We start from the raw sequence: 11,958 nt of genomic DNA on the forward strand, positions 1-11,958 counted from the left end.
ACAGAGTCTGCCTAGTTGATCATGTGGATTTAACCTGCAGCTTGTACAGCTGGTGGGAAGGTTTTGGGTCTTCTTCCTTAGCCACACTGCCCCTGGGTTTCAATTGTGGTTTTATTTCCACCTCTGGATATGGGCTGTCCACCAGGGTTTACCCCTGAGGCTGCCCTGGAGGACTTGGGTTTGCCTCTGTGAGGGCCAGGTGTGGAGGTGGTGCAGCTGCTTGGGTCGCAGGGGTTCTGGCAGCACCAGGTACTCAGGGGAGTTGGTGGCTAGGGCAGCAGGAAATATAGTGCTCTGGAAGGGTATGGCAACTGGGATTGGCCAATACGCTCCAGTATTCTTGCCTGGAGAAGCCCCCTGACAAAGAAGCCTGGCAGGCTGCAGTCTACAGGGTCGCAAAAATTTGGACATGACTGAAGCGACCCTGCATGCATAGATGCAAGATTGCAAGATTTTTTGTGGCAGCTCTGCCCCAGTGAGAGTTGAGCATAAAGGTAGCACAGCTGCTTGGCTTGCGGGGACCGTGGTGGTGCCAAGTGTGCAGGGACATGGACTGCCTCCACCGCAGGAGTTATGGCCCTAGCAGTCTTTTTTTCAAGCCTCTTGTAGCTGCCGATCAGAAGGCCTCTTTGGCCCCTCTTTCTCCACAGCTCCACCTGTTCAGGCACTTAAAGGGCTTCCTCGCCTGGGGTCCTTCTCTGTTGTTTGTGGCATCAGGCACATAGAGGGGCCCCCCCACCTGGGGTCCTACTCTGTAGATCAGCATGTCAGGCACTTAAGGGGCACCCTGTGTGGGGTCCTACACTGTAGTTCAGTGTGTCCGTGGTTTGATGGGCCAGCCTCTATTGTTCAGCTGTCCATGCTGGCATGTGGGGAGAGAGACTCTATGGTGATGGCTCCACCCCCTACGCATGACTTAGCAGTATCACCTTGCTTCCATGGCTGCCCAGCTTTCCTCCACAAGCATTTTCCAGCACGATATCCTCCTTCACATCCCCTTGATCCATCTCTCTGCAGTCAACAGCAGCCCTCGCCCTGGGATTGCTCCACAATTCCTAAACTCCACCTGCATCCCTGTCCAGGGTATGTATGGTTGTGGCAAGGACTGTCTGATTCTCATTCCATTCAGGCTGCCACAGCTCAGCTGTTTCCATCTCAGCCTTAAATGTTTCTCCTCTGACTCAGACAATTGCCGATGTGGGAATCAGACTCCTGCTTCAGGTCCAGTCCTACTAACACTCCTGCTTTTCCCCCTAGTTCCTTTGTCCTACCAAGTTTTGTGTCTATCTATTTTCTTTACCACTGGTCAGGGACTCCTGTCCGCTCTCAGCTGGGGTTCTGCATGCCCCTCTGTGTCTGAGGTATATTCCTGATGTATCCATGGAGAGAGATGTATTCCATGTCCACCTACTCCTCCGCCATCTTGTTCCCTCCCAGAATTGCCTTTTATCTGCTCTGCTTTGGGCTTTATCAAATCCTCTTGCTTCTAGGGCATCCTGAAGCAGAAGCGTTCGTGGTGTTCCAGCACTGGGCCCACTTCTGCTGGCACTGCCAGGGGCCCAGGAGCCTGAGGGACCACAGAGGCTCCCAGCCTGTCCTCTTCCTCCCAGGCCTCAGGGCCTGTGCTGGCCACTCCTCTGATAAGCCCTGATCTGGCTTCTTGCTAAGTTCTTTGGAGAATCCCACTCTGTCTCTTTTCATTCTGGACTGGTTTTGTCTGGGCTCTGGGCCCATGGGAGACTTGCAGGGTTAATAATAAACAAGTAGTCATGGAAATACGAATTTTTCCCCCTTTAAGAAGAGTGGTGGGGCTTAAAGTCTTTTGTAGGACTCAGCATCCACTTGTCCATCTGTTTATCCATCCATCCTTCCAAGGAAACACTGTTGTATTCAGTCTGCTCAGAAAATAGGGAGATTTTGCCCAGAGGTAGCTCAGCGCCAAGAATACAGACCAGAAACCACACAAATACCATGGGTGCTTAGAAGGGCAGAAATCATAGCCCTCTACCATCAGCTGGGTGAGGGGGTGGGGTGTCCTAAGGAGGAATGAAGACACCCGTACTCTCCCCCAGTGACCAAGCAGCAGCTGATCCATGCGGTTTTGGCTTCCCAGGAAGATTTGAAAAAGTGAAACCTACTGTTGCCAGTGGGGCTTCCCAGGTGGTTCAGTGGTAAAGAACCCATCTACCAACGCAGTTGATTCCTGGGTTGGGAAGATCCCTGGAGAAGGAAACAACAACCCACTCTAGTATTCTTGCCTGAAAAAACCTACAGAGGAGCCTGGCGGGTTACAGTGCATAGGGTCACAAAAGAATCAGACATGACTTAGCGGCTACAGAGCAGCACCACTGTTGCTGGTGGTTGGTCATATGGAAGACATTCTGAAATCTTTGGTGATCAGCAGAAGCTGGTGATTATCAGAGACATTCAGGGTTCTCTATGTTGCCCCTGCCTTCCCTCCACCCCAACATTTCTCTCTCTCACACACACACACACACACACATACACACCCCTTCCATTTGCCCAGCAATATGCAGGTATCTGACACATTAGGCTGTTTCATCCCTTTATCCTCATGTTCTGTCTTCCAAGTGGTCTGTCTGCTGAGGCCTCCTGGGTAGGCTCAGAACCCACCTGGTAGACACCTCTGCAGAATCTCCTGGGTGGTGTCAACCACCCCCATCCCTGTGCCTGTCCACACCTCACTCCAGTGTACACATGTGATCACAGCTCTGGCCAGTGAGTACTCATGTAGAGTGCACACTCATCCTTGACCCTTGGGGCCCAGAAGGAAAGGCCTGAAATGTGTTGGAAAGGAGTCAGTGTTGAATATTCAAGTATCTTCTTGTTAAAACAGTCTTCTTTGTATGTCTCTCATATTCATTCTTTCCCTCATTCAATTTCGGACCTCTGCTGAGCACCTACTATGTGCCAGGCACTCAGTTCAACACAACTGTCATGGTTTCTTCCTTTAACAATCTCCTGAAAGTGAAAGTGAAGGTGTCAGTCGCTCTGTCGTGTCTGACTCTCTGCAACCCCATGGACTGGAGCCCACCAGGCTCCTCTGTCCATGGGATTCTCCAGGCAAGAATACTGGAGTGGGTTGCCATGCCCCCCTCCAGACAATCTTCCCAACCCAGGGATTGATCCAAGGTCTCCTGTATTGCAGGCAGATTCTCTACCAACAGCCAGCAGGGAAGCCCTTAACCATCTTCTAAGTATTCCTAAAAGAAACTTGAGGCTTGCTCACATAGTGTATGTTCAGGTCTTAAAGTGAGATCAGAGGAAAAAAACACACCATCTTGCATTTACACAAGTGATGTCATGTTTTCTGAAGCATTTTAGAGTCCTTAGGTTAAGAGGTCTTGTGGTTGAGTAAGGAAGTTCACACTCGTGCCCACTCCAGGGAACCTTGGAGGCAACGTGGTTCTACAGTCGGAGCTGTGTGTTTTCTGTGGAGCCAATGAATGTACTCACCAGCTCCTGATGCCACTTTGAAGCAGGCATGGGTGACAGATGGCATCGGTGCCGCTCAAAGCCTTGTGGGTGGTGCTCAGCCCCTCCTCCGCATCACTCTGATTTCATAAACTGCTTTTCCTCCTTTCCCATCTTTTTCCCATTTACTCTGTGTCCCTTTTTCTCCTTTGCTCTCTTAAAAAAAAAAATTAATTAAAAAATTTTTATTCAATTTTTAAGGGTCTCTTTCCTTTTGCAGTTACTACAAAATATTGGCTATGTTCCCCACATTATACAATACATCCTGGTAACCTATTTGATGACTTTATCATCTTGTACATACATACCCTCAGGCATTGCTTAGTGTCTGACACTTTGGGCTAAAAATGCTTCCCTCCACTCACAGGCTGAATGAAAGCCCCACCCTGAATGTGGCCCTGGGAGATTGTGGGGGACAGGCAGAAATGGCCCAGCCTCTGTATTCCTTAGGTTGCTGAGGACTCTGCTCCACACCAGCCCCCCTGAGGGCAATCAAGCTCAACCAGCAGCTCAATCTGAGCTGCAAACTAGGAAGGACCTAGGAGAGGGACAGCATTGCTGGATTTGGTTTACGCAGAAGAACTTGGAAGGTACGCTCAGCTTTGGGCAGGTCAGACCAGGGCCTGGAAATGGAACCTGGGTCTTCTGCTTCAGGTTTCACACGGCTGCAAAGCCAGGCAACAGGAGCCGACGGGCTGTGTTTGCTTCTCATCAGAGGCCTGCAGCAAAGCTGCCTTATCCCAGCAGCAGCTGCCCCAGACCTGCCAAGGGTACAGTGAGTCTTGACTGGCCCCGATTTATTGGAGGAGGAGAGGAGAAAAAGCAGCAGGCCCTAAATGTCAAGGTGAGGAGGAGGGAGGCTCGTCCAAAAAGGGGGCTGGGGAGTGGGAGAATGTTCTCTGGGGTGTAGCATGTGGCTGGGATCCTCAGGCCTGGAGCGACCAGGAGCCAATTCAAGTGGGTGGTGGCAGGAATGCAGAGTCGCCTGTAAGCTCAGTACATTAAAAATGTCAAGAACAAGGCAGGGAACAACGCAGGAGAAAGCGTGCCTTCTGCTCTGTGGGAGGCAGGTTACAAAATGTTAGAAGCGCACGTTTGCTTCCACGTGTCTGCCTGGTTGCCAGTGGGGTCCACTGTCTGCTGGACCCAGAAGGACACATGGATCAGTGGCATCCAGGACCCCACTCCCCCTCCGAGAGCCCTGGCTCTGCCTCCCATGCTACCAAGATTTGCTGCTGCATTAAGAGGAATTTAGAGAGCAATGTGGAGCTTCCCTGGGGCCTCAGTGGTAAAGAATCTGCCAGCAATGCAGGAGCCACAGAAGATGCAGATTCAATCCCTGGGTAAGGAAGTTCCCCCAGAGAAGGGCATGACAACCCACTCCAGCATTCTTGCCTGGAGAATTCCATGGACAGAGAAGCCCAGCGGGTCACAGTCCACAGGGTCGAAAAGAGCTGGACATGGCTGAGCGACTGCGCACACACGCATGCAGAGAGCAAGATGACGCAGGCCTGCTCAGGAAAGGGAGCGATTATGACACTACTCATGCTAAACCACTTCAGTCATGTCCGACTCTTTGTAACCCTAGGTTCTCTGTTTCTTCCCCACGCAGCCCTGATGCAGGAGCCCTTCCTGGATACACAGGCAGAGAGACTCTTCCAGCTTAAAGAACTCCATCATTGTAGCAGAACCGCAGGCTGCCTGTCTGATGACTGAAAAGGAGCCATGCCCGCCAGGGAATGCACGCTGCCACTCTCAGCAGGAGCCAGGCTGTGCTGAAAGCCCACTGTATACAAGATGCTCCTGGGAGGCAGAAGCTTGTTAGGAGCCCATGGTCTTAGTTTTCAGGCCTGAAACAGGAATCTGGTTGCCCAGAGCTTTGGGGGGAGATGATTCCTAGAAACACAGAGAAGGATTGGGAAGCAAGATAGAAGAGGGAAGAGCTGAAAAGTTGACATTATAAGCAAGTTGCTGCTCAGAGCACTGGGGTCCACTCCCACTGGGATCCTTCTCGAAAACACCTTAATTATCTTATCAACAGGCAAGGAATCGGGGACATATCCCCCCAACTCCATTCCTCATGGGTCTTAACCAGTGCCTGTGGTGCTGGAGAGGACTCTTGAGTACCCTGTACTGGAAGGAGATGAAACCAGTCAATCCTAAAGGAAATCAACACTGAATACTCATTGGAAGGACAGATGCTGAAGCTCCTATACTTCGGCCACCTAATGCATAGAGCTGATTCTTTAGAAAAGACCCTGATTCTGGGAAAGATTGAAGGCAGGAGGAGAAGGGGGTGACAGAGGATAAGATGGTTGGATGGCATCATTGACTCGATGAACTTGAGCTTGAGCAAGCTCCAGGAGATAGTGAAGGACAGGGAATTCTAGCGTACTGCAGTCCATGGGGTCGCATAGAGTCAGACACAACCGAGCGACTAACAGCAACAATCAGGACCTTTAGTTCTGGGGCTTTTTTAGGCTGCCCCACTCAGGTGCATGCATGCTGAGTCCCTCAGTCGTGTCCAACTCTTTGGCCCCAAGGCCGGCAGAACGCCAGGCTCCTCTGTCTATGGGATTCTCCAGTAGGTTGTCATTTCCTTCTCCAGGGGATCTTCCCAACCCAGGAATCAAACCTACATCTCTTAGGTCTCCTGCATTGGTAGGCGGATTCTTTACCTCAGCAAATTCCCATGGCCAGGGGAAGCCTTCAGGCAGGGGCTGCTGAAGCCTGAGGCAAGAAGCCACAGTGTGTCCTCCAGAAGCTGCAGATGACCTCCAAGGGGATCTGTTCCGCTTGTCTTCAATGGCCATCACGGCAGAGCAGCTGGTTGTCACCTGTGAATGCAGGCTGTGTGTGTGCGGTGTGTGTGTACACACACAAGTGCACACACACACACTCTCCTCCTTGATCCACCTTTCTCTCTTTCAAGTCCTTCCCTCTCACTACAGCCTCATAAACAGCAAGCACCTAAACGGTCTCAGCCCCTCCACGTCAGGCAGCCGCGCCTCACTCTACAGTGAATGGAAGCGGCATTGACAGCCTCCGGGGCCCTGGCCCCACCGATGGAAGCCCGTGCCAGCTTCCAGCCAGCCCCTGCCCAGCTGGAAGGGCCAGAACTTGCGCCGTTTGATGCTTGCTCAAGCCCTGCTGAAGTGCAGCATGGAGTCATGGAAAAAACTGGAACAGATGAGGTTTCTCAAGTCCACCAGTGATTTGCTTAATTGACCCTAAAGAAGTTAACAAAACTTTCTGAAATTTAGTTTCCCCATCGGTAAAATCAAAGTAATAACACCTGCCTTGTTTATCTCCAAGAGCTGTGTTGGGACTCAAAGGAGCCAATTGTGTCCCTGGAAGCACCTTCATACTTAAGGTGGCTCTTGTTCAGCCTTGTGGTCGTGACTTGGCTTTAGCCCCTAAGGCAGGGAGTCTTGCTGGCCGACCTCTCACAGCCTCACCCCCAAGGGCAGCACCTTGTTCTGGAAGGGGAGAATGTCTTCTGGTCTGGACGGGATGAGGCCTTTGTTTGCAGGAGATCCAGGCAGAGCAAGTCTAAGACTTGGCCACTCTCGGAGGTTGCAGTCCCCCATCTGGGGACAGGATAGGGCAGGCGGGCTTGCTTACTGCCTGGGTGAGGCACGACCCCTCCTGTCTCTAAATTTAGTTCTATATACAGCAGCAAATTCCTAAATTACTGTACAAAGCGGCAGATCAGGCAACACAACTTTTCCAAAACCACGATGGGGACTATTGAGAAGGGCATCTACTGTGATTAGCAAGTGTCATTAAGTCTGACTCGAAAACAACAGAGAATCTAGCGTCAGTTGGACCTGACTCCCGCTATACCCGAGAGGGCTTGTCAGTGGCTCAGGGAGGGCAGGCCAAAGGGGTGATGCCACACACACACACACCCTCCCCCCACCACCCAGGGCTGGAAAAACCAAGGGTTTCAGAAGAGGTCTCAAGGTTTAGCTCACAAATACTAGGGACGAGGTGTGGAGCTGTAACCATGGTAACAATACACATCCTGTTGTTCAGTCTGGACTCAGCCAAGGTCTGGGGGGAGTAGGGGGTGCTGAGTCCTTCTACTGGGCTCTGAAAGAAAAGCTCTTATCATCCTCCAGCTACCAGCAGTGAAAGCAGAGTAACTCTGCAACAGAAACATGCTGTTTAGTAGGGAGGCTTGGGGGAGCCTCTAGACAGTGCCCAGAATTAATCCGCACGTGAATCCCAAGAATGCTCATGCAGAGAAACTACTGCTCCCTCTCATTTATAAGCCAAAAACATCCTCCTGCTAGAACAGAGTTGTTCTTGGCACTTGGGAGTAAATGTGAGGAGAGAATCAAAACACAACGCCTGAGAAAGGCATCCATCAGAAATCTGCAGCCAGGGGCAGGGTGAGTAGTAACAAAGAAAGATGCGTTCGTGGCAGGAACGAAGATTAACTGTACCAGGGAGATGGTTGGTGTCTTGGCTCCTAGAGCAGGGATGGGGCTGCCAGCACCTGAAGGAGAGGCTGGGTCAACAGGGTGCGGAGACACATGGGCTCTTCCTGCCCTTGGCCTCCGCTCTGAGGGCTCAGAGAAGCGTCCCTGCCCAGCCACATGGCGGCCCCAGGTCAGGCTTCTGGAAGCTGAGGACCCAGACCTGCTGTATGCTTGTGCCAATCCTGGAAGGACACGCCATCCCCACCTCCGTGAGGCTTCACTGTGTGATGTGAAAGATCAACACAGAAATTAGGGAAACCTGGCAGAGAAAGTCCTCCCTTCCCTCCACCTTCAGTTACACCGGATCTGCCTCCGGGGACTTTGGCAAGTTTGACAAATGGCAGAAGAATTTGGAAAAATTTCTTCACTGGCCAAGGGGAGCTGATGGCTGGGCATAAACATGCTGCCATGGTTCTTCGTACAGTGGAGGTTTAGAGGCAGGAACAAGTGTCAGATTCTTTTCAACTCTTCCCCCATCTAATCCCTGAGTACTCGTGTGTACACTCCTCACACTTATCTTATTGTTGTTTAATCCCTAAGTCACGGCCGACTCTTTCTGCCACCCTATGGACTGTAGCCTGCCAGGCTCCTCTGTCCATGGGATTTCCCAGGCAAGAATACTGGAGTGGGCTGCCATTTCCTCCTCCAGGGGATCTTCCTGACCCAGGGATGGAACCTACGTCTCTACTTCTACTACATTGACAGGTAGGTTCTTTACCACTCGCCACCTGGGAAACCTCACACTGATAGCATCTGGGTGAAGATGGAATTCTGTGCACTGGCAAGAACAGATTCATCGTCAACAGCGTACATTTCAACCAAAGGCATCATTGTGTCCACATGAATCACCCGGCGGGGACAGCTACGCTTGCCCGACTCGGAAACCCTTGACTCACAGGGCACTCATTCAGACTAGTTACCCACTAGTTACGCAAGCATCTTCTCCAAATGCCTCGAAGGAGTATACGAGCTGCTGGCTCATTCTGAGAACACAGGTGGGGAGAGAGGAAGGGTAGACACAATCACCTGCCTGGTATATGGAGAAATTAAGGCTTAAACAAGCCCTCGAGTGAAATGCATAGACATTTATGAGTCAGACTCTTCCCCTGAAGGAGCCAAAATGAGCTATTCTGAATCCTAAGGGGACTATTTTCTTGCCCAACAATTTCATGCAGCTGTTCTAACACAGCCTCAAAACAAGCAAGCTGAAATGCAAGCTCACAGAATTGTATGTTTCTAAACAATTCCCCAGCCCTCACTCAATCTCTGACTCTTTTATTTCGGTTGGATTGACCCTTTCATTGACTTTAGAGACCTCTCAATGCTTCTCTACTCCTGATCTGCTTCCAGTTCTTACGGGCACCTTATTCCTGACATTCATTCCTTCCTGGACCATTGCCTGATCCCTGATATTGCTCCCACTTTGAACTTCAACCTCACTTTTCCCTTACCTGTACTAGATCCATACACCCTGATGCCTAGAGGTAGGATTGGCAATAGAGCAAATCTCAAGGTTAGGATAAAACTCACCGATGGAGTATGAAACGACCATTTCACCTATCATTTATTGAAACTTACTTCTTATTGAAGTATAGTTGATTTACAATGTTATATTAGTTTCGGGTGTACAACACACTGATTCAATTATTTTTATGGATTTTGTGAGTGACTCTTTGTGACCCTGTGGATTGGAGGCCACCAGGCTTCTCTGCCTAATTTTTCCTGTCCAAAGGCAAGAATACTGGAATGCCATTTCCTATTCCAGAGGGATCTTCCCAACCCAGGGATTGAACCCACGTCTTCTGCGTCTCCTGCATTGGCAGGCAGCTTCTTTACCCATGAGCCACCTGGGAAGCCCTTTTATTGATTACACTCCACTTAAAGGTATTATAAAATATTGGCTATATTCCCTGTGCTGAAAAGCTAACATTTATTGGCTGAATTTTTAGGCCAAATCAAAATATCCTCATGTTAAAATAGCGGCAAAAAAGTGACTTTATTGAAATAGATGCATCCAAAGAGCTGAAAGTCTGGATGTCATCTGCTTCTGGCACCTGACTCTGGTCCTCTTTTGTGCAGCTTTGCCTTCTGTTCCGCTGTATGCAGGGTGTGGTTAGCAGAAGAGGCGCTCGCACCAGGGCTGCTTTGAATCCTCTTGTTCCAAGAGAGGACTATGTAGGTGTCACAAATGACACTCGTCCAAAAGCCGAACAGGATGCTAATAGCAGGCCCACGTGTTTCCGCCTCCCCGTGAGGCAGCCTGGGCTGGCATTAGTCCCCTCCCCAAACTCTTTCCTGCCCCCATTCACTCGGGAGCTCTACTTGGGTCAGAAATGCAATTCTCTGATGGTGCCAGACAGCCAGATGATGCTGGGAAAAAAAGAAAGCAAAAGCAGATTTCTAAATTAAGCCCAAGCCTCATTTATAAAAAAAAAAAAAAAAAAAGCCACAGCCTAGCAACATGTTCACAGCTCAGCTTCCCTCTGTGATGAAGCCTCTGTGGCCAGAGCTGAGGATGACACAGTCACTGGGGGCCCTAGGCCCAGCCCCTCCCCATCTGGAAAGTGCTGATGGTGGCACGTTGAGGACCCAGCCCATCCAAGGGCGGAGCTCCAAAGGAGCAGAGAGGATACAGAGCTTACTGAAGTCCAAAACTTTAATGAAGTCCCTAGACACCTACAGACTCTTGGCAATGAATACACCTGAAATAATAGCAGATGAAGTTGCTTGGGCTGCTCTAGTGAAACAGAAGCTGCTCCTTGAGATGGGGGTCTTCTCTTTTCACCACTGGATGCGCAGCACCCAACTTGGCACATGGCGCGCACACACAGTACCCAGTCACTAGGTAAGAGAAGACTGGACCAGTGTGTGAATAGATGGACAGATTGATGCTGCCTTCCCTTCACCCCTGCTTCCCAAACTCTCCACCCTAATTGAAGTCCAGAATCTCGAGAGAGTCCTAATCTCCTAATTACCGCATGCACCAGAGAGGCAGTGTTCCCTAACCTGGATGTTTAAGTCTGAGCCAACAGCTGGGCTGAGCACTTGAGAGGTAATTAAAGGGTGCAGGCTCTGATCGCCCCAGGTGCAGGTGATGTGGCCATCACATATGCAGAGAGGCAAGGGCTGTGAGAAGTGCCCTTGGTAACAATTTTCAGTATTCCTGAACCTTCATTTATTTTTAAACAGTATCAGCATCAAAGACGAGGTATTGCTAAACAGAGAAACTAGAGCACAAATAGTATTGGGTTGGCCAAAAAGTCCATTTGGGCTTTTTATTAGATTCAATGGAAAAAATGGGAATGAAATTATTGGCCAACCCAATACATGAGCTTCTGGTCTGAGTCCTTTCGGAACACAAAAAGTAGAGCTCACAATGCCCTTTGAGTCTCCAAGGGCCAAACTCATCAGAAATGGACCACAGTACAGAAGACTGAATCTCATCACCAGCCCTCCCAAGTCATGAGATGATTAAGAAAAGCTGGGGTGATCCTGGCACCCAGATCCTCTGAATACTGAAAATTAAGCAATCCTCTGAATCCCGTGAGGATCCCGGTGATGTTGCAGGGGACGACTCTGACTCCTGGGAGCAGTTGCTCTGTGTTCTCCCCGGTGACCAGAGAGCGGTTGAAGACAGCATGTCAAGATCATAAATCTGCATCTCAGAGCTGGGGCCCGAGGTTTAAAAGATCGGGGGAATTAGCCCAAATTCAAAAATCTGTCTTCCAGCTTCTTTGTCTGGCCTGGCCAGAAACAGTAAATGCACATCCATGCTAGCGAGATAAAGGTTCTTAGATAAATTCAGACATATAAGAATATATTACAGTTATACTCGTGGAATAATCATCTATAATGGACAAGCTATCTAAACAGCATCAAAAGTGGTACAATATCATCCTGCTTCACGTGGTAGCACACAGCAGAGAAGCAGGAGCCCTCTCAGGGCTCTGAGATCATTTCAGCCCCATGGCACCCC

General features: G+C 50.1%; 1 protein-coding gene across 1 annotated transcript; it reads right to left on the bottom strand.

The window, feature by feature from the left end:
• Positions 1 to 9,937: 9,937 nt before the first annotated feature.
• SMIM2 (small integral membrane protein 2) lies at positions 9,938 to 10,798 on the bottom strand. The gene is given in 3 exon segments (XM_060394258.1): positions 9,938 to 10,085; positions 10,087 to 10,226; positions 10,790 to 10,798. Coding segments are annotated over 3 exon segments (297 nt in total).
• Positions 10,799 to 11,958: the final 1,160 nt, after the last annotated feature.

The sequence above is a fragment of the Ovis aries genome, chromosome 10 (assembly GCF_016772045.2).
Source record: "Ovis aries strain OAR_USU_Benz2616 breed Rambouillet chromosome 10, ARS-UI_Ramb_v3.0, whole genome shotgun sequence".
In the NCBI taxonomy this organism is placed as follows: domain Eukaryota; kingdom Metazoa; phylum Chordata; class Mammalia; order Artiodactyla; family Bovidae; genus Ovis; species Ovis aries.